The following is a 22,984-nucleotide window of genomic DNA, read 5'->3' on the forward strand; positions in this document are numbered from 1 at the left end:
CCATTGTTTTGATTCTCGAGCAAGGCCAGACGTCTTGGCGTGACGTCAAGAACAAGGGGGCGGGACCTTCTGAAACTGGCCATTTCCTGATTCATTTTGAAGTCATTTTTATTGGTGTTTTTCATTTGACTAAAAATATCAGCCTGTGTGTTTTGGGTATTTTAGATGCTATAAAACGTTTTTCTGATGTCAGTAGGAAACAAAAACAAAAAGGTGCCGGTTGTCCTTTAAATGTAGTGTATACAAACCTCAAAGCACAGTAAGAACACTACAACCCAATTTATTAACTGTCTTTCAAATGTGAAAAATATCCCTGGTCAGTTAATAAATTTGTCTCAAGGAATATGCAAGATATGGCGTTTACATACTATTTCGCAGATACCGAGAGGAGGAAATGGAAATAGATTAAAATAACATATGCACTGTGAAGTTTCAATCGAAGGTGCAAAGTTAAAGAAATCAACATTTATTGAAAAATGGAATCGCTTTCAACATTCAAAACATATTACACAACGAAATATTCAAGCTCAATAATACCTACTTGTGTTAAATTCCGCAAAATCATGGATGTATTGTCCTGACCGCGCGCTCGACAAACTCGCCACGGACGCCCTCGCCCTCACGAGCAAACAGTACACGTGTACCGTCGCCAAGCACACAGACATAGGCTACCTGCAGTTGAAATTTGCATACTTGGCACGGCAGCCAATCAGAAGCCTGCTTCTTTCTTCCGGACTTTTGCAAGCGTTATAAAGTCATGCATTTGCATGTCATTTTCCAAAATAGATGCACAGAACCTCAGCCCAGAAGAAAGATTCAAAAGAAGCTAATAACATATGTGACGCTACAAACGTAAATTTACATTAAACCGTGACTGTAAAGTGTACTTGAGAGTTATGAAAGGGGCTTAGTGGTTTGTAGCAAGCAATGCAAACATTGCATTTCTTTCATAACTTTGCTGCTGTGAAATGTAAATTTCTCCACTGCAAGACTAATAAAGGCAAATCCGATCCAATCCAATTGTGCACCATGATGACAAATGACTACTGCAGGAAAATCTTCAGCCATGGACATTTACCATAAATTAAGCAAGGTAGCGTTTGTGGTAGGTACATCCTTAATTAAAAGAAATTTGTGTCTGTGTAAGCTTTGTGTCTGTGTAAGCTCTCAGTCGTACAGGAGTGGTCCATCGATGAGAAGGTTTCTTCAGCCGTCATCTGTACTTTTTTGAAGGTGTCAGACGTTTCGCCTCCTATCCAAGAAGCTTCGTCCGCGAACTAAAGTCTTACTGGTCGTATCGGCCCTATTTATATATCCCTTATGTCCAGTAATTTGTGATAATGTTTTTTTTAATGTGATTAGGCATCTTATTGTGTTTCAAGTTGAGAAAAATGGGGCAGGCAATTTTTCAGAGTTGTCTGCCCTGTTGTCTGCTAACTTTTTGTCATGAGTTTCAGACACTGTTTTTACTATAATTTGGACAAGTTCGGCGGGCCGGATTAAAAAGCCTAACGGGTCGTATGTGGCCCGCAGGCCGTAGCTTGCCCATGTATGATCTATACGCTAATGGAGTTATAATACCTTTTGCACATTACATTTATATGTAAAGCCACCTGGCCTAATCCTCTTGGGAAGTATCTTAAAATTAGTTGAAAATGAAGGAAAATCTGTTGCGAAATCATATTTGTCTGTTACGTTCACGTCACGGAATACTCTGAAAGCAACTCCTTCCGTCTCTCCCCAGAGAGCGTGCGCGTGGCCCCACTTGACGTTCCATGATGATTGGCGCTGACGGCCCACTCTGAGTTCCACCTGCCATCGTAGAATCCTGTGGATGAAGAGGAGGGGCGTATTTTCCGCTCCAGGACGAGATCATGGTGAAAACCCAGAGACGCCAGGCGGCAAAAGATGGAAAGCAAGGCAAAGAAAAGGGAGGTGGGCTGAGAAAAGGTAAAGATGGGACAAAGAAATTGAGGAGAAAGAAGCAGAAGAAGAAAGAGTCAAACACATTTCAGAAAAAGACTTTGGCTGGTCAAATTCACAATGCGCTGGATTGTTGTGTTCTGCTCACCCGTCTGGAGGAGAAATGTGTCGTGGGTAAACCGAAGGATGTTCAGAAACCATGCAAGCAAGCGAGTGTTAAGACCAGTAAGAAACCGCAGTCTTCTCAAAACAGGACCAAAACTCAAAAGGCTCATACAAAGTTAAAGAAATCTACTTGTCAACAAGCACTGGAACCAAAAAGTAGCAACTCTGACACCGTACTGATGTGGCCCCCGCTTGTTGCAGAGCCTCGCAGGAGAAGAATGGCTTCTCTCAACGCAGAGGCTGTCAACAGCCTGCTGCTCTACAGGGCCGATCCCTTAGCATCCAGTCTCATTAAGAAAGAGCAGTCTTTGAATCAAGCGCCGTCGAAGGATGAATGCAGACCTCATAAAGCCACAAAGGTTCATCGGGGAAGGAAAACAGACTTGAAGGAAAGTCGTAAAAAACAAAAATGGCCCACAGCGGAGACGCCACCGGTCGACTGGTTGACTTTGTTTGCTCCGACGCCTCGGCGACAGGCGGGCCTCACTGCTGCTACGCTGCTCAAACTCACCGGTTCGCTCTATGGAAACAAGCGGCAAAAGAAGCAGGAGTCCAAGCCTGCCAGCGAAAGTAAAGCGAAGGCTTTAACTCAGGCTGAGATTACTGGTAAGCCTTTAAGTGGAGCAACACTGCAGACCAAAAGAAGAACAAATCCAAAACACAATGAGCAGCTAAAGCACATTAAACAGGGTAAAGAGGATCCAGGCTTTCCGGCCCAGGGATTCTGTAGTCTTTGTAAGACGGAAGCTGTGGATCCCGACTGGAGGTCGAGTGGACAGGATTGTTTAAAAACTCCGCTCCACCGCAGCTCTGTGCTTGGATTCTCCTTAAAAACAATCAAAGAGGAACAGGAGGAGACGTCTGTCTCCTCTTCCTCCTGCTACTGCTGCAGCCAGGAGAGATGTGTGCAGTACTGTCACAGACTGGCTCTGTTCCTCAAGGACAAGGCCGTCAAGGAACCCGACGACGAAGGTTCACTCTCCGAGGTGTTCCACCACCATCACCACCATCATCACCATCACCACCTCCACCACCCGGCAGCCATAACCATCACGCCACATGCGTACGCCTGCTTCCCCAGCTACTGCGTTCATTTCAGTCACCCGGACACCCCGCCGTCCTCCATGACGCCCCTCGCTCTGTGTCCAAAGAGCAGCAAGAGACCCAAACTGCTGCCCAGCTCTGGCCCGCAGCCCTCAGGCATTTCCCATCCAGTCTACTGCTGTACCTCCGTGGAAGCGTGCTACGGAGAGCCCTGCAGGATCAATGGATATTCCACCTACAGCAGTGTGATTCCGGCTATTACCAGAGGAGATTGCGCCAAATGCACCCGTGGCACCGATAGAGGTGAGTGCCCACTTCAGTCAATGTTTTCTTGCCGCTATCTGAAATGTTACACTTTTGTCGTCTTGGAGCAAAATAAACATCAAGTTTGAGGGGCCGTGCAGATAAGGAAGTGTAATTCTTCAGTACACAGTCCCACTGGAGGCATTTCCTGCTTTTCCATGCGGGAATTTAGTCACCTAGATGCTCCCATTTGGAGATGCAAAATTCCATTTCATTTCAAGGAGTTCAGATTGACAATATTTAATTCAAGACAATTAAAAATGTTCTGACCAATTTAGTATGAATTTACCCTGATGGTCATTTGCAAATGAAGTGCAATGGAAGCTCTGAAAGAGAAAACAAAATGCTCAATAACGTTGGCTGATATCCAACCATTTTTCTTCTTTCCCCAATGGGAAATAATAATTGCAAAGACAACCGACGTCTCTGGACAAGTTGTGTCCATAATTTGTAAAATGGCTTCAAATGACTTCTACTGAGCATATTTTAATAAGATTCCACCGCCTATAGCTATATTTTACGTTTTAAGACTTGCGCTGAATATTCAGGAAGTCTCGTTTTTGAGTTGGTGACGAGTTCGTACGTGACGTCACTAAAGGAACGCCCCTGACCGAAAAAAGACACATTGTGGCAATCCTTCCTTCACGTCAATGCATTTTGCTGTACTTGTTTGGTCAGAAAACCACGTGTTGCACCCAAAAGCCGCCAGAAGAGGGGGTCCAAGCCCCATGGAAGGAATTTATCAGCCTGTGGATACGGGCTGATTCATTAATCACAGGAGCTGGTCGCCATTTTTTCTGCCTCTTTTCTGAGACACTACATTGCAGCCAGATGCCTCAAAATGACACGGAATAAACATGTATGCTTTCCTCTTCAGAACTATTTGAATCATATTCATAACTGGATGTGTAACAAGAAAGCATATTCTCCGAATCTGAAGACATTGTTTTGATTCTCCAGCAATGCAAGACGTCTTGGCGTAACGTCACGAACTGGGGGCGAGACTTTCTGAAAATGCCCAATTCGCAGCTCAATTTTTTGCAGATTTTGGACACTAAGTCAATTTTAGTGGTGTTTTGCATTTGAATAAAAATATCATACTGCATGTTTTTGGGGAGGGGCGCGCTCAGGACGGCAATGACGATGTGACAGTTTTGGGTATTTTAGATGCTATAAAACGTTTTTCGGATATCAGTTAAGAAACAAAAAAATGACGTCGGTTGTCCTTTAAGCGTTCACTATCGTAAAACCCAAATTTTGTTTTTAGACCTAATCCACTTGAGAATTTTTTTTCACATTACCCTTGAATATAACTAGCAGAAGTAGAGATAATTTTATTTTGAAACTGCAAATATTGCGATGATGCGCCAATAACATCCGTGGACAACCCAGACCAAACTTAGCTCCTCCCTGACACACAAAGTTTATGTTTCAATTCAGCAACACAGCAATGACTATTAACCCTTTGTTGTGGGATCTGGGACATTAAAGCACAAAAAAGGGTTTTCAGCAAACACCTGAAAATAGTTTCCATAGTCGAGCTGAGAATTATTCGCCAAGTATCACACGCACGACACAAGTGAGGATAAACATTACAGAGAATGACTGCATTAATTGTGCGTTCATACAGAAGTTGTAGCTTGTCCCTTTGAGATAATCAGATGTGTGGGGACAATGCCGACAGCTTTGATCACAATGTTGTGTACACAGAGTCTCTGCTGGTCAATTTATATGCTGGTCGCGCCTGCTGGGGTTCCACTTCTGTTTAGTCTCTGATGCGATGTCATAGGCCAGCAAAATAGCACTTCAACGTCTCATCGTTTGTGTCCTCATCACGATTAAAAAAGAACATCAAGAAATATATACTTCACGGTGCTCGAGTCCTGGCGACGCTCCAATTTGTACAATTGCTGGAGGTTCCACTGCAGTACTTTTGTAAAGTGTGCAAGAATTTATAACCAAAAAAACTTATACATTACAAGAATAGGGTAGTACGAAATGGCATGCTCATTATTTTCTAAACCACAATAACTTGACCTTGAGTATTGAACTGGAACAATCCTCCTACACCTTGCCAATGCAAATAAAAACGGGCCCTGAGTTGCAGTCAGTTCCAGTCATCTTAGATGCACTTGATAGTCACAGTGTGAAATCGGTTCAGAAAAATGTGTTTATTACCAGTACTTAGAGTAAAAAGTGTTTAAAAAAGGAACTTGTTTAGCAAATCCCCTACAGTGGTGACTGCATAAAAGTGTCACAAGTTGTGAACAACTCCAGTATGAACTCAATTCTAGCCCAAAATTCAAGAACACACTCCAACACTGAAACCTCATTCTGATGATAAACTGTGCTGAGAATACCCCACCATCATTTAGCAAGAGGTAGATTTGTGGTTTTCAGCCAATAGTGAAGAATAAGAGGTTGGTGAGGTTTGTGTTGACATAGAGCCTATTGACAAAGTGCGCTATTGAGTGAAAAGTGACTTATCCTCTGTTACTGGTGTTCGAAAAGTCACATGCCCCACATAAATACGCAGTTTTAATGTTTAAGGCATTGAACTCTAGAGGAGGCAATGCAAAAGGTAGCGGACGCTCTGCATTGTGTTCACAGGTGGTGGCAGAAACAGCGAGCGACTGAACATTTTTGTCTATAGCTTGACGATTTCTCATGTGCCTTCCACCATAACAGCAGGGCGATGATGTCTCAGTCATGCTGACATTATCACCAATAAAAAGTGCCTTAAAAATCTGTTGTGTCACAGTCCACCCACTCGGGCCACTCCAGAGAGAAGCAACATGAAATAATGGGGGCAAAGAGAGGTTATGAGGAATAAAATAGATAAAGGGCTAAAGTAGAGTTGTAGTGGAAGAGAGCACTGGTGAAATCTATCTGACTTCTCGGTGCAGCCATTCGCTGTCCTGGACCAACAACAGCTAACTGTGCACTGTGTCATCCCTGCCTTTGAAAGTCACACACATTTAAAGCCATAGATAATACAGTGTAGAATGTGAAAGTGGTGGACTAATTTAAAATGAGGATACGTCCGCTGTGTGTTTTCTCGAGTGTGCGACAAATGATTGTGCGCTCTTCGTGTCCTTTATTGGTAGTAATGTTTCTGCACAAGATGGGGCTCGAGACAGCAGATTTTGTATTGCAAATTATATTTATTATGCACCACCAAGTTATATTGTTAGTTTGGATAAATCTTTTTTTGCCAAGTCTTGTTTTTGCCCCCAATAATTACAAGCTACAAGCAATGTCTTCAGAGCTTGATTTTCCATATTTCTTGCCGCGAAAATGTGCCTGGGCCAATGATGAGTACTGTATTTTCTGGTGTATAAGGCACACCCAAAACCCTTGATTTTATTCAAAAGATGACCCTGAGCCTTATACGCAGCTGCGCTTTATATGTGAAGTAATATTGAGCCACAACAGCTCTTGCAACTACTGTCAACAGCCACCGACTCCATTTCCCCAGTAGAAGAAGTAGTGCATAACTCCAGCCTCTACTGTAGCGCCTTATAATGTGGTGTGCCTTACATTTGGAAAACTTTGATATATTCATTCGTTATATTTGGAAAATCTCTTTCATTCAATACAGTTGTGCCTTATATTCCAGTGCGCCTTATACATGGAAAATGTTTGAAAATACACCAGTCATTGGGGGTGCGCCTTATACTCCGGTGCGCCTTATACACTAGAAACTACGGGACATATTTTGTTATCACAATGCCCTGGATTAACAAAGAGATACAGACATTTTTACTGATAGAGGTCTTCCCCATGAACACACACACACAGCACACACACACACATGCACACACCCACGCATGCACACACACACACACACAATTCACAGTTGTCTGTTTTTTAAATTTATTTATTTTATTTTAATTGTTGTTATGCAAATTCATCGTCAGACGTATAACATAGTATCAGCTGGTCTACATCTTTTTTTTTTATTAGGAACATGTTTATGAGTTATGATAGGCCAAAAAAGTCTTCATTCTGTGTATGCAAGTTCCAAGAAAATCATGTCACCGAGGAGAAAAGGCTTCAATACAATATCCATCTATCCATATTCCAAACCGCTTGTCCTCTTGTGAATAACAAAGCACTTCAATGATTCATGAAGCTTTGTGTCGCCAAATTAGGACACTCAACATAATTTCAATATTTCATATCCCGGGTTTTCTATTGTACAACAAGAGTCAGTAGAAAGCTAATGTGAATGAAGCATTGAGTAACGATTCTTCAGCTGAAGCAATTCCCTTGGTTGTTCAAAATGCTTATTTTTTACCCATCACTAGTTATGGGCAATTTCTGGCTGTTTATTTTTGGCTCCATCCATATATTAATGCTGGTTTTGGAACTGCAGTGAACCAGCTGCTCATATGCCGCGGGTGCCACTATGCCAAAATTACATTACATTCCAGTGAAAGTGATCAGCAAGTCGAGCGGGATGACGTATGTCTACTGACAAGAATGCAACTGCCAATCAATGCCTGGCAAAACAGAGAAATGTTCCAATATATTGTGCTACACGGCAATTAAAAATGTAAAAATGAATAACGCTTTTATTTCTCAATGCATACATTATCTCATTCAGGTTTTTGTAGTCAATCTAATTGGATTGTGCGAGTGTACCTAACAGAGTGCCCCATTGTATTTCTTCCTGTCTTGTTACCTCCTCTGTTCTTCCCTTAGACGACTACTCATCAACCCTCACAGACCACCGCAGCCCATCCTCCATCCCCATCTGTCCCAGGCCAAGAATCCTCAATGGCTGCCCCATTACAGCAGTGCCTCCAGCCAGCCAATCAATGCCCCTTGTTCAGACGCCTTTGTCCGACCCCATCCAACTACAGCCCCCGCTGCAGGTGGCCAAAGAGTGTCCGCAGAGCGCCAAGCCTCCCAGCGTGTCTCGGTCTGGCGCCTGCAGCACGGGAATCATTGGCTCGCTTGTGTTCCCGCTCAAAAAGGAAAAGAAGCAGAAGTTGGGCTATGCCGGAGCCAGAGGGCAAGCGCTTGCCAAGCAGCCCAAGAACGGACGTCAAAAAAGCACCAACGGCTGGCGCCCCGTCGGCCTCCCTTTTGAAAAAGAGGTTTTCTCTTTGGTACGTTGACTTTATGACACTGACAACATGTATTGTGGTACCTTATCATCATGATACATTGTCAGATTTGATTTATTTGGATTTTATATTTATTTTCACCTTAACTCATTTATTCACTACCAGACTTGCAAAAATGTGTCCACCACAGTGCCAGGGTTTTTGTCATTTTCACTCAAATTGCAGGACGGACAGAAATGATTGGTTCCCAACTATGGGGTTGCAGGCCATGTCATGAAAGAAAAAAAGACTGCTTCAAGCATTTCCTGTTTATTTCTTATCAAAGCCTGAAAAATATTTTATTTTAACTCATTTAGACGATGTGCAACACCACAGTACCATGGTGTTTGCCATTTTCACTCAAATTCCAGGACCCACAGAATATTGAGTTTTAGGACTACATAAACATTCAATACAGCATATAAGAATTTAATTACTAAATTATATGGGTCTGGAGTAACATGAGGTGCAAGTGGGGGCGGCTGTACAAAAGGCAAATGCAGCCCCTTCGTGGAGCGGAAAAAACATTGCACGCAAATTCGGGAATTTCGCTCCACGTCATATTTTCAGTTCCCGAATAAATTCGAGAATGGCCGTGAATTAATTAAAAAAAACAGTTATTTATATTGACATTTAATTTCTTTGTAAAACATCCACTGCAAATGTTGTATTGGTCATATTTTAAGTCACATCATTTGAGCATACGTGAATTTTAAGTGTTTACTCCAGTATTTACTGTATTTATGTCTTTGCTAATTTGCTCACTAAACGTGTACTGTGCATTCAGCACAATGTATCAGTTGCTGGTTGCTAGACAACGTGACTCAATGCTTCCTGCCACTTGTACAATCCCAGGGAGAGGAAGCTGTGGTGTCGAGGAAGTGTTTCCACGGAGTCGAACGAGACGGAGAACTGATCCGGCTCAGGGACACAGTTCTACTGAAGTCCGGGCCGAGGAAAAAGTCTCTTCCTTATGTGGCAAAGATCTCAGCATTGTGGGAGGAGCCTGAGACAGGTAATAGAAACACTGTGTTGTGAATTTTTACTTGACATGATGATCGAACAAAGGCCCCAGTTCATTTAGGCTTGTAAATTTATCACATGCATATTTTTGTTGCCTTTCTTACCCAGGGGAATTGATGATGAGTTTGTTTTGGTACTACCGTCCAGAACACACACAAGGAGGACGCAGCCTTAACGTACATTGTCAGGTGACCATCTTATTTTGCTCATTTCCCAATGAAGTCAAAGACTGATAAATGAATGTCAATGCACAGCCCACAGATTATAGCTCAGTGGTGGTTTTAAAAGATTCAATCACTAATCTATTGGATCTGATACTCATTTGCATTTCTCTGCAGAATGAGATCTTTGCGTCCCGTCACCAAGATGTGAACAGCGTGGCCTGTATTGAAGACAAATGCTATGTTCTGACACTGGCACAGTATTGCCGGTAAGAAACACATCAAGTTAAATGTCTCCTGTTAGGCTATTTATCATATGAACACGTACACATTACGTGTCTGTGCATCCACCACAGAAATTACATTTAAACATTGTCCTTTCAGATGTAAATACGTATGTCAATTTTTGTTCACATAAAAAAAATTGACATTTGTTCCTCGCGGTGTAACAAAACACTGAATCGTAAAAGCGTTTTTTGATTTCAAAGATGCAGGTATGTGGAATCGAACCGAATCGAACTCTTCCTCTTAACTAATTCACTGCCATACGTGCAAAAAAGTGTCCACTCCAGTGCCAGGGTTTTTGTCATTGTCACTCAAATTCCAGCACCCACAGAAAATTGAGTTTTAGAACTACATAAACATTCAATACAGTGTTATAAACCTTGGACTCTCTTCATTCATCAGAAATAAAGAGTTAATTCCTAAATTACATATATGGGTCTGGAGTTATATGAGTTTGAAATGAGGGCGACTGTCCAAAATACAATGCAAAACATACATATCAGTTTATATAGCGTTTTAACGATAGCTGAATCTGGAACAAAGCGTTAACATAGAAAAAAGGGAAATGATGTCCCCTTGTGGAAAAGAAAAACATTGCCAGAGGCCATGGCCAGCACTTTATCGGCACCCAAGCATGAAAAAACAAAACCCGAACAAATTCGGGAATGGCGCTCCTCATCATATTTTCAATTCCCAAATAAATTCGTGAAAAGCAGTGAATGAGTTAAAAATATATTGTCTTTTATTGGACCATTATTATATCTTAGATAGAAAAGACACATTTACAGTCCTGATAAGTTCATTCATATGCATTTAAAATAACAATAAAAGAGTTTTCACATCATACCCTCGTGGAATTAGTACCACTTTTGAACCGACTCATCCGTGAATCATTTCGCACGACTCGGATTGAAAACTATCCAAAATCGTCTTTTGTGGAGAGATACGCAACACGACTTGTTTCCCATTTCCAGATTTTGTGCCTTGGTAAAACGGCGGGGGGAGGGCGTACCCGACAGCGCCGCGTCCCACCTCGTCCCCCCTGCCATCGGTCACGCCGCTCCCAGCCACCGCTGCGTGCCAGACGACGTGGACCCGGAGCTTGTATTTTTCTGTCGCCACGTCTACGACTTTCGCTACGGGCGCCTCCTCAAGAACCTGCAGTAGTGCCGGACAAGCAAGGGAACAACACAGAGACATGAGATGAGGTGGTTTCATCCGCCTCGATTGAAATGAGCTCTCAGCCCCACTGCCTGCGAAAAGAGGACCTGGGCGTTTGAGGATGAAGAAACGTGAGATTACTTTCTTTGAAATTTCACAATGATATGACACACACACCTGTGAAGTCAACGTTAAGGTCTGACGCGTTGCATCGAAGCGATTATGGCTGTCCAAGTGGTTTTAATCTCACACGGCTTCCTGTTTTGAGTGCGATCTGTGTGGAATGTTCTCCTGTAGGTCTCAGAAATGTGCCAGTTGATGGATTTGAAGGAGCTTATACGTGACTAATGGAAGTATCTGCCTATCACTCGCGCACAGGAGCAACATCAGAGGCCTTTACTTCCATCATTGCTTACCATGAATGTAGGACTTTTCCCTCATGCCATCATTCAAAGATCACACTTTAAAATGTACAGAGAGAGGATTGCTGCCATTCAGATATCTCTCTGTCATCGTCTATAAGAAGTTAAAAAAAGCATGCAGTGTCACATCTGCATTTTGAAAAATAGAAGGAGAAAATGTCTAAATCATAACAAAACCAGACAAGTATTTATCTTAAAAAACACATCATAACACATTTCTTACTTTGTCTTTGGTGGACATATCTGGCAGCCGATGGAGAAACTCTGAGAAATTATGAATGATGTTCCGAAACGTAAAATTTGAACAATGCATGTGACAATTCGAATTAATAATTTGTTGACTCCTGTGGTGTTCATGGCTTGTTAAAAATTCTAATTTCTCCAAAAGTAGGCTTTTGGGCTTATCGTAGCAGATAGCAAATGCTAATTTAGTTTAGCATAAAAAAATCAGTTTCATACAAAATTATCCAAAATGGACTCGTCGGTTTTCACAGACAATATGCTAACTTCATTTAGGACCTGAAACACACCAGTTCATTTTTCCTGAACATGCAAAACAACAGCTTTGAAGAGATTTCGTGACACAGTCTCGCGACCAAGGAGGATTCTCTGAAAAAATATCAATACACAGGGTTCTCACAGCACAGCAACCAAATGCGAGCTTGGCACTGGAGAAAAGTAAACAAGACCAAAAACATTTTTAATACTAAATGAAAGTGGACTTGCAGGGTTTTTACAATAAACATGGTAATCGAATTTACATTCTTGAACCCAATCCAAATCTAACAGCATAGTGATCTCTTCTTGTCAATTGCATACAGAACATAATTCTTTATAATAATCCTTCATAATTCTTTGTATTGGGCGGACACATCAGGTTAGCAATGGAGGTGCTTGGTAAAATCACAGCCCAACAAATAACATATTCATTAACTTTATTTAAAACTTCATTTAAAGGACCACCGACGTCACTTTTTTGTTTCTTAACTGACATCAGAAAAACGTTTCATAGCATCTAAAATACCCAAAACACGCAGTATGATATTTTTATTCAAAGGCAAAACACCAATAAAAATGACTTAAAGTGTCCAAAATCTGCAAAAAAATTGAGCTGCGAATTGGGCATGTTCAGAAAGTCCCGCCCCCAGTTCGTGACGTCACGGCAAGACGCCTTACATTGCTGCAGAATCAAAACAATGGCTTCAGATTCGGAGAATATGCTTTCTTGTTACACATCCAGTTATGAATATGATTCAAATAGTTCTGAAGAGGAAAGCATACACGTTTGCAATCGATTAAATAATTTATTCCATGCCATTTTGAGGAACCATTGGGGGGAAACGGACCACCAGAAAAAAGGCATAAAATGGCGACCTCCTGTGGCCACCTCTGTTTCCACAGGCTGATAAATTCCTTATATGGAGCTTGGACACCCTCTTCTGGCGGCTTTTGGGTGCAACACAAGGTTTTCAGACCAAACAATACAGCAAAATACATTGACGTGATGGAAGGACTGCTACAATGTGTCTTTTTTTTCGGTGTGGGGCGTTCCTTTAGTGACGTCACGTACAGACTCGTCACCAACTCAAAAACAAGACTTTAACAACAACAAGACGTAAAATATAGCTATATGCGGTGGAATCTTTGTAAAATACGCTCAGTAGAAGTCATTTGAAGCCATTTTACAAATTATGGACACAACTTGTCCAGAGACGTCGGTTGTTCTTTAAAACTGAAAACTCCCCTAAAAATGGCAAATTGATGACCTTCCTCTTATAAAAATGTAAGAACGTAAATATTTTGGGACCAAATAAAAGCAACACAAATAGATAGAATCGATAGATGGACACTTGACTGATACTATAATTGATAATAAATTAATAAATGTTTATATTGAAAAAGAAAAATGAGGTAGAATGTGCACGTATATGGTTATAATAAAAGAGTGATGAGATGTAAACTTCACGTCTGAGGTTAAAATTCAACTTCAAATTGCTGAATAATGGTCGACCTTTAAAATATTTTCTGTCAGAATTTATGAGCCCAGTGAGTAAAGACCAAGTTTTAAGACTTGTGTAGATTCTCGCTGAAATGATAACAAATCTGAATTAACTTTTCAGACACAGCAACAAGACACTAAAGTAAACCCAACAAAGTACTTTCAAAGAAGCCATTAATGTTAGTGTTTTCATGTGCAGGAAGTTGCCCTAAAAAGAAATCTTAAAGATTTCATCTTGCATTTTTAAGTCACCTCAGTCTGACCTCAGAAGAGATTTTCCACTCGTACACTCCAAAACAAAAAAACAAAAAAACAGTCTTACTACGTTTATTTGCTGTAATGGGAAAAGCAAATGTAGCTTGTGTAAAGGCGGACTGTGTATTTTATTTGCATCTTATCTGGGTTGACGTCTGACTGCAGACGGTGTTAGTTGGACACTCGCAACAGTATATTCTTATTCTCCGTGCGCTAAGTCAACATGTAGACCCTTGCTGGCGTTTAGTTGATGTGGCGGATTGTGTTCCTCTATGTTTGAGAGAAGATGAACTATTTATTTATTAGAGAGAGAATAAAGTCTAATGTATTTTCTAAATATCATTTTAAAATAAGAGGTTTTTTTTGTAGATGAGAAGAAATATCAAGTCGCCTCCCCTTTTTAGCTCCACTGTCCCATCTGCATTTGCAATATGTGCGCTACCAAAAAGAAGTTTGGTATACTCAGCTTTGGGGTGAAAATTCAGCATGAACCTAAAATGACCTTGACAGGTGAACTCAGATTGACCTTCTTTTGTCTTTTCAACGTGTTCAGCACTTTTTGAGAAGGTTGTTCTCTCACAAAAAAAAAAAAAAACGAATGGCAAAATTTGGCAGCAAATTCTCAGTCAATTATAAATGACCCATATCTTTATTTTCTCCTTTCTGTGACTCTTCTATATTTTTGTCATGTGTAATTTGTTCGTAAATTCACACTTCTGTGATATTTAACACAGTGATGACTTAATCAAACATTTCTAGCCACATTTTTTGCTTGAATTCAAAGGACATTATACTACTATTTATTTATGGTGTATGTGCATGCGTGCCTGCATTATTAGTAACACATTCATCAATGTGTTATTATAATAATACAAACCAAACACGGGGAGACTTGAGGATATGTAATCATGTGAGCACATTAATATGGTTTTCGTCAAAAGTGGCCATCTGAGTGAAATCAAACAGAAAAACACATTTGATGCTCCCCAAGTGGCATCAACAGGCAGTGGAAGAGTCTCAGAAAACTATTAACTCAGTCACTGCCATTCAGCACTTTTTTCGAGAATTGAAACTATGACGTAGAGCGCCTTTCCCGAATGTGTTCTTTTTTTATGCTTGGGTGCCGATAAAGCGCTGGCCATGGCATCTGGAAAATGCCTCTGGCAATGTTTTTCCTTTCCACAAAGGAGCATCATTTCCCTTTCCATTTTATCACTTTGTTCCAGCTTCAGCTATTGTTCAAGCCCTATATAAACTAATACGTATTGCATTGTATTTTGGACAGTCACCCTCATTTCAAGCTCATATAACTCCAGACCCATATATGTAATTTAGGAATTAACTCTTTATTTCTGATGAATGAAGAGGCCAAAACAAACCTCTAAAGATGGAGGCCACTGATTTGCTGTGGCGACCCCTTGAAGGGAAAACCGAAAGGAAATGAAGAAGAAGAATGAAGAGAGTCCAAGGTTTATAACACTGTACTGAATGTTTATGTAGTCCTAAAACTCAATATTCTGTGGGTCCTGGAATTCAAGCGACAATGACAGAAACCCTGGCACTTGAGTGGACACATTTTTGCACGACAGGCAGTGAATGGGTTAAAGATGGAATGACTTGGAAGATCGTGGTCCGTTCATGTATGGAAAAACTTGTCGATGAATTTTGCCATCATTGGGTAAAAAATGCTGAAACATTTAACACTTGTCAAAATGCATTCCAATGTTTACAGAAGGTGGATTTGATTTTCAGCTGAAAGGCTACAGCACATTTGAGCTTTGCCTTGTTTCGCCCGAAAGCTGAATATTCCAACCATTTGTGAGGAGGGTGTATGCTGTGCACATGATTACTTAGTAATACCTGTTTGCCTGATCTGAGCAGTTTCAATACAATGTTGTGGTGATTTACTGATTGCAGTTTGAAGTCCGTCTTCCGTGGTCGCTCCCCATTCTTATTCGTTGCTGACAGAAAAGCTTTCACCTCCTCTTTGATTTGATCTTAAGGCCCCGCCCGTCAACTTGCTGCCTTGTGGAGCATTGCCAGACATTTACAGTATTTGGAAAGGTGAAGAAGCTCCGCCCAGCTCATCTGTTAGCAAAATGGGTTTGACATTTGGGATAAGGGGCAGACTAAATGTGAAAATTAACAGACTGTAAGATAATTGAGTTTGACGCAAGGACTGTAAGATCAAACCAGAAATGATTCAGCTCAAAAGATAAAAATCCCACCAAACTATTGAACCCTTTCCTTCCTTGGTGCACTTTTTGAAAGGCAAATATTTCAAAATCACAATTTTGCTTGCAGCTAGCTCAAATATTGAAGTTTTTCTCATCTTTGCTGGTGAACAGACACACTTGCACACACCAGACAGGCAAAGAAATTACAATTAAAAATAATGTTTGCTTTTTCTTCATGATGGACAGCTGTGAACACAGATTCCAACATGTAATCGCCAAGCATATTTTGTCAGATTTTGCATATATTGCCATGTTGTTTTGTTTAATTATTTTTTCAACAAGTGTAGATCTTGGAGATGCATGCTTTTTATTGGGTAGATATGAAGCAGCCTTTGAAATATTACAGTATTGAATCCAAATTTCGGAGCAAAGCGCTAACACTCATGGCAGTTCTGTGTTTTATTTTTTATTTCTAATTGAAAATCTGTCTTTTTAAATGTAGTTTTTTTAAGAATCAACCCATTCCAGAAAATATGATGAGATTTTGTTTCTTGTACAAGAATGCAACGTTTTACCACTTATTTTAAAGGCCTGCACAAAGCCTGTTTGTATGTTGAGGAAAGTGGCACATATATTGGATATGATACAGCGCTTAACTTTTTGTATGATTTCCTATGAAATTCAGATGACAACATTCGATCGGTGTGATTTGACATGAATGAATAGAAATGGATGGTTGAAGTATGACCGCTTTGCTAAAGCGCCATTAAATTTAGTAAAATCCCACTCAGTGTTCTTACAGTACAGTAGAGTGCAGTATACATGCAGTATGGCCTTAGAAGTCGCTCAGCTCTCCTGATGAATCAATGCGTGATACTAGATGTCTTAATTGGTCCTCTGTGCCTGTTCCTGTAAACCCTAATTTAATTACAAAAATAACATATATGTACATATTTAAATATATATATTCAGAGTGTTTTTTCCAAGAGAAATGTGAGCAGTTACAGTTTATTTTTTGATGTCACTTCCAAATGCCTTCTCTGTCATACAAGTCAGACGACACTGGTTTCGTGTTGAATTGCACCAATTATAAGAGAGGGAGACAAGAGGGGACGTATGGAAAAGAAGAATTGATGAAGATCATTCCTGTGGTTGTAGAAGAACCTTCAAAATCAAATTGCAACATTGTTTCTGATGTGAGCTGTTTATCTTTGTGTTCTCTTGCATGGCATTTTGGAAGTATCTTGGAAATATTAATCACAGCACAGTTTATTTGTATTGATTGAAATGGACCTCTGTAAAATAAGACAAATATTTAATTGTAATAAATAATATATGAGTTCAAAGTGTCTGTGTGTGTGTCCGTGCGTGCGGAGCGCCATGTTAACCAATTCACTGCTATTCCCGAATTAATTTGGGAATTGAAAATAGGACGTGGACTGCCATTCCCGAATTTGTTTGGAGTGTTCTTTTTTTTGGGGGGGTGGGGGGGGAACGCTGGTCAGACCTTTGGCAATGTGTTTTCCATTCCATGAGGGGGCAGCATTTGCCTTTTGTACAGGCGCCCCACCTTGCACCTCATATCACCCCATATAACTTAGGAATTAACTTTTTTTTCTGATGAAAGAAGAGAGTGTTGGGTTTCTTGCGCTGCATTGAATGTTTATGTAGTCCTAAAACTCAATATTCTGTGGGTCCTGCAATTTGAGTGACAATGACAAAAAACCTGGCACTGGAGTGGACACATTTTGCACATCTGGCAGTGAAAGAGTGAAGTACATTGAAGAGCCAAAAGTGTCATTGTGAGTGTTTTGCTCTGCGTGGGCCCTGTGATTGACTGGCAACAAATGCAGTAGCATGGCTTTGGCTCAAAGGTAGCTGGAATGTGCTCCAGCTCACCCTGACATCCTCCGTAGAAATTCGATGGATGCCTTTGTAGGGGGCGGCCCAGTGATTCAGTGCTTCGTGCGTTGACCTCCCAGTGCGGAGGTGCAGGGTTTAAATCCGGTCTCTGACCTCCCTCTGTGGAGCTTGCGTGTTCTCCCCGTGCCTTCATGTGTCACGGTTTGCAAGGTGGTGATGGTGGTGGATCCCAAAAAGCAGGCAGGAGGGAGCAGCAGGGTGTAATTGACAAATTGTATTAAAATAAAGTCAGCAGGAACAAAATGTCAAACAGAAGTACAAAGTAACAAAGAAAACCACGAGTAAAAATCTGCCTAATTGACAAATTGTATTAAAATAAAGTCAGCAGGAACAAAATGTCAAACAGAAGTACAAAGTAACAAAGAAAACCATGAGTAAAAATCTGCCAAGATGAAACCAACCTGACATGGTGAAGCAAACACATACAATGACCCGAAAACAAATGGTCGTGCCGGGAGTCCTTTTAACTGCCACTGATTGGAACGAACAACACCTGTGCAGGTGCAGGCGGGGCCGACAGCGCCACCCGTTGGTCGCCAACCGTGGGACTTCACATTCATGCCGAGTTAATGGAACATCTACAATTATCCTTAGGCTGGGGTGCTCAATAAAATATATTTGCACAATATATATTTCTCAATAAATATAATGGGTAGATCATTTAGACTTGGTCATTTCAACAGTAGCTACCATGCTGAAAAAGTGTGAACACTCCTGTCCTTCGGTGTCACCGTGAGCGAGAATGGTGGTTGGTTTGTGTGTGCCCTGCCATTGGCTGGCAAACACTTCAGGGTGTCTCCTGCCCAAAAACAGCTGGGATATGCTCCAGCACCCCTCTCCGACCCCTGTGAGTCCAAAGCGGACCGGGATTCGGATGAATGGACGGCTGGTTTATCACTTCACTCGGTCAAGTTGATTGCTGTCAGAATAGTTGTAGTCCACAAGAGGGCTCTGTAGCTAAAAGCATCACTTTTGAGGAGATCGAGAAACAAATCATTGCATCAATAAAGACAGCAAACTATTTTTTAAAAAAAGCTTTGTTTCGCTGGGGTTGATGTGGAGATGGTTCCGCATGCACCACCCTACAAAGTCCTCAGTCCCCTGTGATCCCGATCATCTCCGTACATTATGAGGCTGATACTTGCTGAGTCATCAGAGAACTTCTGAAGCTGGCAGGTTGGAGTGACATCGCTGAAGTCCGAGGTGTAGAGTGAACAGGGATGGAGCCAGGACAGTCATCCCCTGCAGTGCCTCAGTGCTGCAGAGAAGCCTGTAAGACTCACCGCCCTTGTGAGATAATCTGTCGTCCATATGAGGTTCTGGTCCACTCATCTTGTCCCCTAGCAGGTTGGGCTGGATGGTGTTGAAGTCATTGGAGAAATCCAAGAACGTGGTCCTCACAGCGCAGAAAGTAGATGATGGCATCCTCCACGCCGATGCCAAGCTGGGTGGAAAACTGCAGTGGGTCAACGGACGAGCTCACAAGTGGTGGATGGTTGGGCGTGGAGGGTTTGTTGAGGGGGCAGTGGTTTGGTGTTGGAAGCTGGTCGTGAGAGGAGGTGGTATGGGGTGGGGAATACTGGTTGACAGATGTCTGGTCAAACCGATTGGGGGAAAAAAAAAAAACGGTTTTGCTCATCTGCCTAAACCGATTCCTTTGTCCAGTTCTTGTCCCTCAGTCTCTAGAATTGAGTCAATCAACCAGTGCCACATAATGTACTGAGGTGATTGTTGAAATCATTTTCACACACCACAAATTGAAAGCCATTCCAACGTTTTCAAAGAGTAAACATACTAAAATTAAAATGTATGCATATCACTACAAGAATACTGATAAAGACGTGTATCTTTTTTTATTGAAAACATTGGTCAAACATCATTGTGATGCGGGGTAAACGTGAACGTACACCTTCATATGGATCCTCATTGCATCATTTTTACATTTTCATTCTGCAGGTGTTCCTTCATTAGCATTCTTGAAGGCGGAGCATTCTAAGAGACACAAATGGCATCAAAAATAACTCCTGGAGATAAAAAATACAATTAGCACAGACAAAATCAACAAGGACTATAGAACAGAAAGAGCAGCCGATGACCCACGAAAGCCGTTTTTGGCATACTGTATTTGACTGTTTTTGTTTTGAGTGTCATTTCTCAGGACTGTGAGCGTCTTCTTCCACAGTGTTGTGACGCTCTTCCTCCGCATCCCCGTGTCCCACTTGCTGGTCCACTTGGGCGGGTCCCTTGCTCTCAGCTGGCCGAAGTAGATATTCCAGTTCCTCAGCACTGATGGCCACTTTCTCTGGAACCAGCCATCTCTTAAAGTGTTCGACGGCACTGCACAAAGTGGCACACAAGTCAACTGTATATGTATGTGTATTTAATCTAAACACTTAAATGATGATTCATTTCGAAGGACAAATAGCATGTTCTTGCTCAATTGTGACACAGACCAAAATATCATTCTAATCATGATCAATATCAAATTATTATCAACAGACCCAGTCCAAGCGATGTGCCCGTATGACTGACTGGATCAGCCCTTAAAGTGGAAGGCTCAAATGTTCTTCGCAAAAATATATCTCTGTGCGGCGCCTGGCTTAAAAGCAGTGTTCTGATTAATATTTTATTGGGGAATAAAAAATAAGATCAATCCATTCATTTTTATCCTTCTCATGGCAAAGCCAATTTGACACCACCCTGCCATCAGCTGTCTACTGGAATTGACATCACATAATATTGTCATGTTATTGCAATGAGAATACTGAATGCCTGCCAACTTCTGAAACCAGAAAAGCCTCGTAAAACACTCTGGTATCAATCATGAAAAGATCATGTTTGCTACTATTTTAAGAAAACAAAACAGAAATATTTTACAATCAACCAAACATTTAATAATCAATCTTGTTTGGAAAGTGCAATGAATTGTAAGAAATTGTTAGTAACTTCAAATATATAACACGGGGTGACAAAAAATAGCTATCAACATACTCAAATTTGAAAGATATCCACATTAACATTATACGCGTTCACCTTTTCATGACCAAAGTATAACTCCTGGAAATGATTGGGAGTATTCCTCACAAAACGACTGTAGTTTCCTTTTAGATTTCACACTTTGTGTTGCTTTTTCTTCGGCAGATGCCATTATGTACATGATAAAAACGATGCTAACTCTTGACTCTTGATTACAGGAATGACCCATAGCGTGCACGTGCGCAATTCATTTTAAGGATGCTAATAGCTGTGCCGGTCGCCTGTTCTAAATTTAGATAGGATCCTTCGCGATCTCGTGTTTTGAATGAACGTTGGGTATTTACTATTTTGACGATTTTTGACTTATTCTCATCTCATCTCATTTTCCGTACCGCTTATTCCTCATTAGGGTCGCGGGGGTTGCTGGAGCCTATCTCAGCTGTCTTCGGGCACGAGGCGGGGGACACCCTGAATTGGTTGCCAGCCAATCGCAGGGCACACAAAGACATACAACAGTCACTCTCACACCTAGGGACAATTTGGAGTGGTCAATCTGCCTGCCATGCATGTTTTTGGAGTGTGGGAGGAAACCGGAGAACCTGGAGAACATGCAAACTCCACACAGGGAGGTAGGACCGGGACGCGAACCGGCGACCTCTGCACTGTGAAGCCAATGTGCTAACCACTCGACTACCGGGCCGCCCCTTTTGACTTATTGTTTTTATTGGAAACCATAATTTTCATTAATAAACCATAACCCGGAATGGGATAATGAAAACCGTAGTCATTATGACAAAACTGGAGAAGTTGGCAGGTAGGATTCTGTATCTGACTTTAACCTTTATACCTTTCATCCATGTTGTTGCTCTGGAAGATCTCAGACGCTTCAGAGTCATGCAGGAATCTATCCCAGCATTCCTTCTTGGCTTGAGACAAGGAGCGTAGCATGTCCTTGGAGGTGACGTCACTGGACTGACCTTTGAGCTTTTTCAGGCGATTTTCTGAGACAAAAAAGGGAAAAAAATGTTTTCACAACTTACAAATAGTATTAAATATACTTTTAATTTACTTATACTTTTAATTTTAAAGACCATTGAAGTCAATACTAGTTGGGGAACTCGACAGTTTTAGTAGTGGTACTTAAAGTAAAACGTTGGAGCCTGATCAGACATTTTTCAAAGTGCTAGAAATACTGAACCACTGTGTAAACTGCGCGTTTGTTTTCTTGGTAAAATCATGTGATCGTTTCGTAATGTCCATCAATTGTAGCACGACACATTGGTTTGCCATGAGAGACCTTGCGGTGTACCGCGAGAAATTATCCACTTCTCTGGTTCGGTATGGGTTTTCGAATTCCGTCTTTAGCTGACGTGCTTTATATCAATGGGGTTGGGGGTTAAGGGGTGAGTAAGCGACGCAATCAAACCTAAACTGGCAATGTATGTCTCTGAATCCTCCATGGGTTCCCATCGACCACTGGCGAAAGCGTTGGCGTGTATCCTATCAGACTGGCCATTGCCGTGCCCTCCCACCGGATGGAAAGAGTCGTGGAAGTCAGTTCTGTTGTCCTGGGTGGTCTGGGCTTGGATCTCCGGTAGGCTGGGGCCACAAATTTGGGACCAGAGCTCCCCACTGCTGCGAATCTCCCTTTTCTCGAAATCGTCGATCATTATGTTGCAATCTGTCATGTTGACAATGCATACGTTATAATGTGGTAATAATCGGATAGATTGAGTAGCGTGAAAGAAAAAAATGCATACGCGGCTAAAATGGATGAGACGATGTCAGAAGTGAGAACAAGTTATAATTTAGCTCGTTGTAATATGAACACATGGTACCTTTTTGAAAATCTTTACCGTTTCCTCTGCTTATGTTTTTGTGAAATAAAAAAATATTGAGCTTTAATCGCTTACTGTCTCCATGATCGCCTCGCTTCAACGAACGACAGAGGCTCGTTTCCGTATTTTTTATATGCGATTGGACAACATTTCCATCAGTCAAATTTTTGGCAATGCGATTGGACATTACCACCATCAATCAAATCTATGGCGAT

The 22,984-nt window shown here is 41.4% G+C and overlaps 2 protein-coding genes across 5 annotated transcripts; one reads left to right on the forward strand and one right to left on the reverse strand.

Annotated features, from left to right (window-relative positions):
* Positions 1–1,874: 1,874 nt before the first annotated feature.
* bahd1 (bromo adjacent homology domain containing 1) lies at positions 1,875–16,004 on the forward strand. Its single transcript, XM_089003873.1, has 6 exons — positions 1,875–3,435; positions 8,143–8,552; positions 9,405–9,564; positions 9,681–9,760; positions 9,911–10,002; positions 10,993–16,004. The coding sequence occupies exons 1-6, from the start codon at positions 1,875–1,877 to the stop codon at positions 11,183–11,185; spliced, it is 2,496 nt and encodes an 831-aa protein (XP_088859999.1). The 3' UTR covers positions 11,186–16,004.
* Positions 16,005–19,789: 3,785 nt separating this feature from the next.
* Positions 19,790–22,926, reverse strand: ccdc32 (coiled-coil domain containing 32). Of its 4 annotated transcripts, none has more exons than XM_089004877.1 (4): positions 22,845–22,926; positions 22,358–22,612; positions 21,779–21,932; positions 19,790–20,292 (listed from the first exon to the last, which is right to left on the reverse strand). In XM_089004877.1, the coding sequence occupies exons 2-4, from the start codon at positions 22,599–22,601 to the stop codon at positions 20,103–20,105; spliced, it is 588 nt and encodes a 195-aa protein (XP_088861003.1). In that variant the 5' UTR covers positions 22,602–22,612; positions 22,845–22,926; the 3' UTR covers positions 19,790–20,102. The 4 variants fall into 4 exon arrangements, with proteins under 4 accessions (XP_088861003.1, XP_088861002.1, XP_088861005.1 ...); XM_089004876.1 differs by having other exon boundaries at positions 22,770–22,897; XM_089004879.1 differs by lacking the exon at positions 22,845–22,926 and adding an exon at positions 22,692–22,710.
* Positions 22,927–22,984: the final 58 nt, after the last annotated feature.

The sequence above is a fragment of the Hippocampus bargibanti genome, linkage group LG09 (assembly GCF_051943395.1).
Source record: "Hippocampus bargibanti isolate YZ-2025 linkage group LG09, ASM5194339v1, whole genome shotgun sequence".
Classification (NCBI taxonomy): Eukaryota; Metazoa; Chordata; class Actinopteri; order Syngnathiformes; family Syngnathidae; genus Hippocampus; species Hippocampus bargibanti.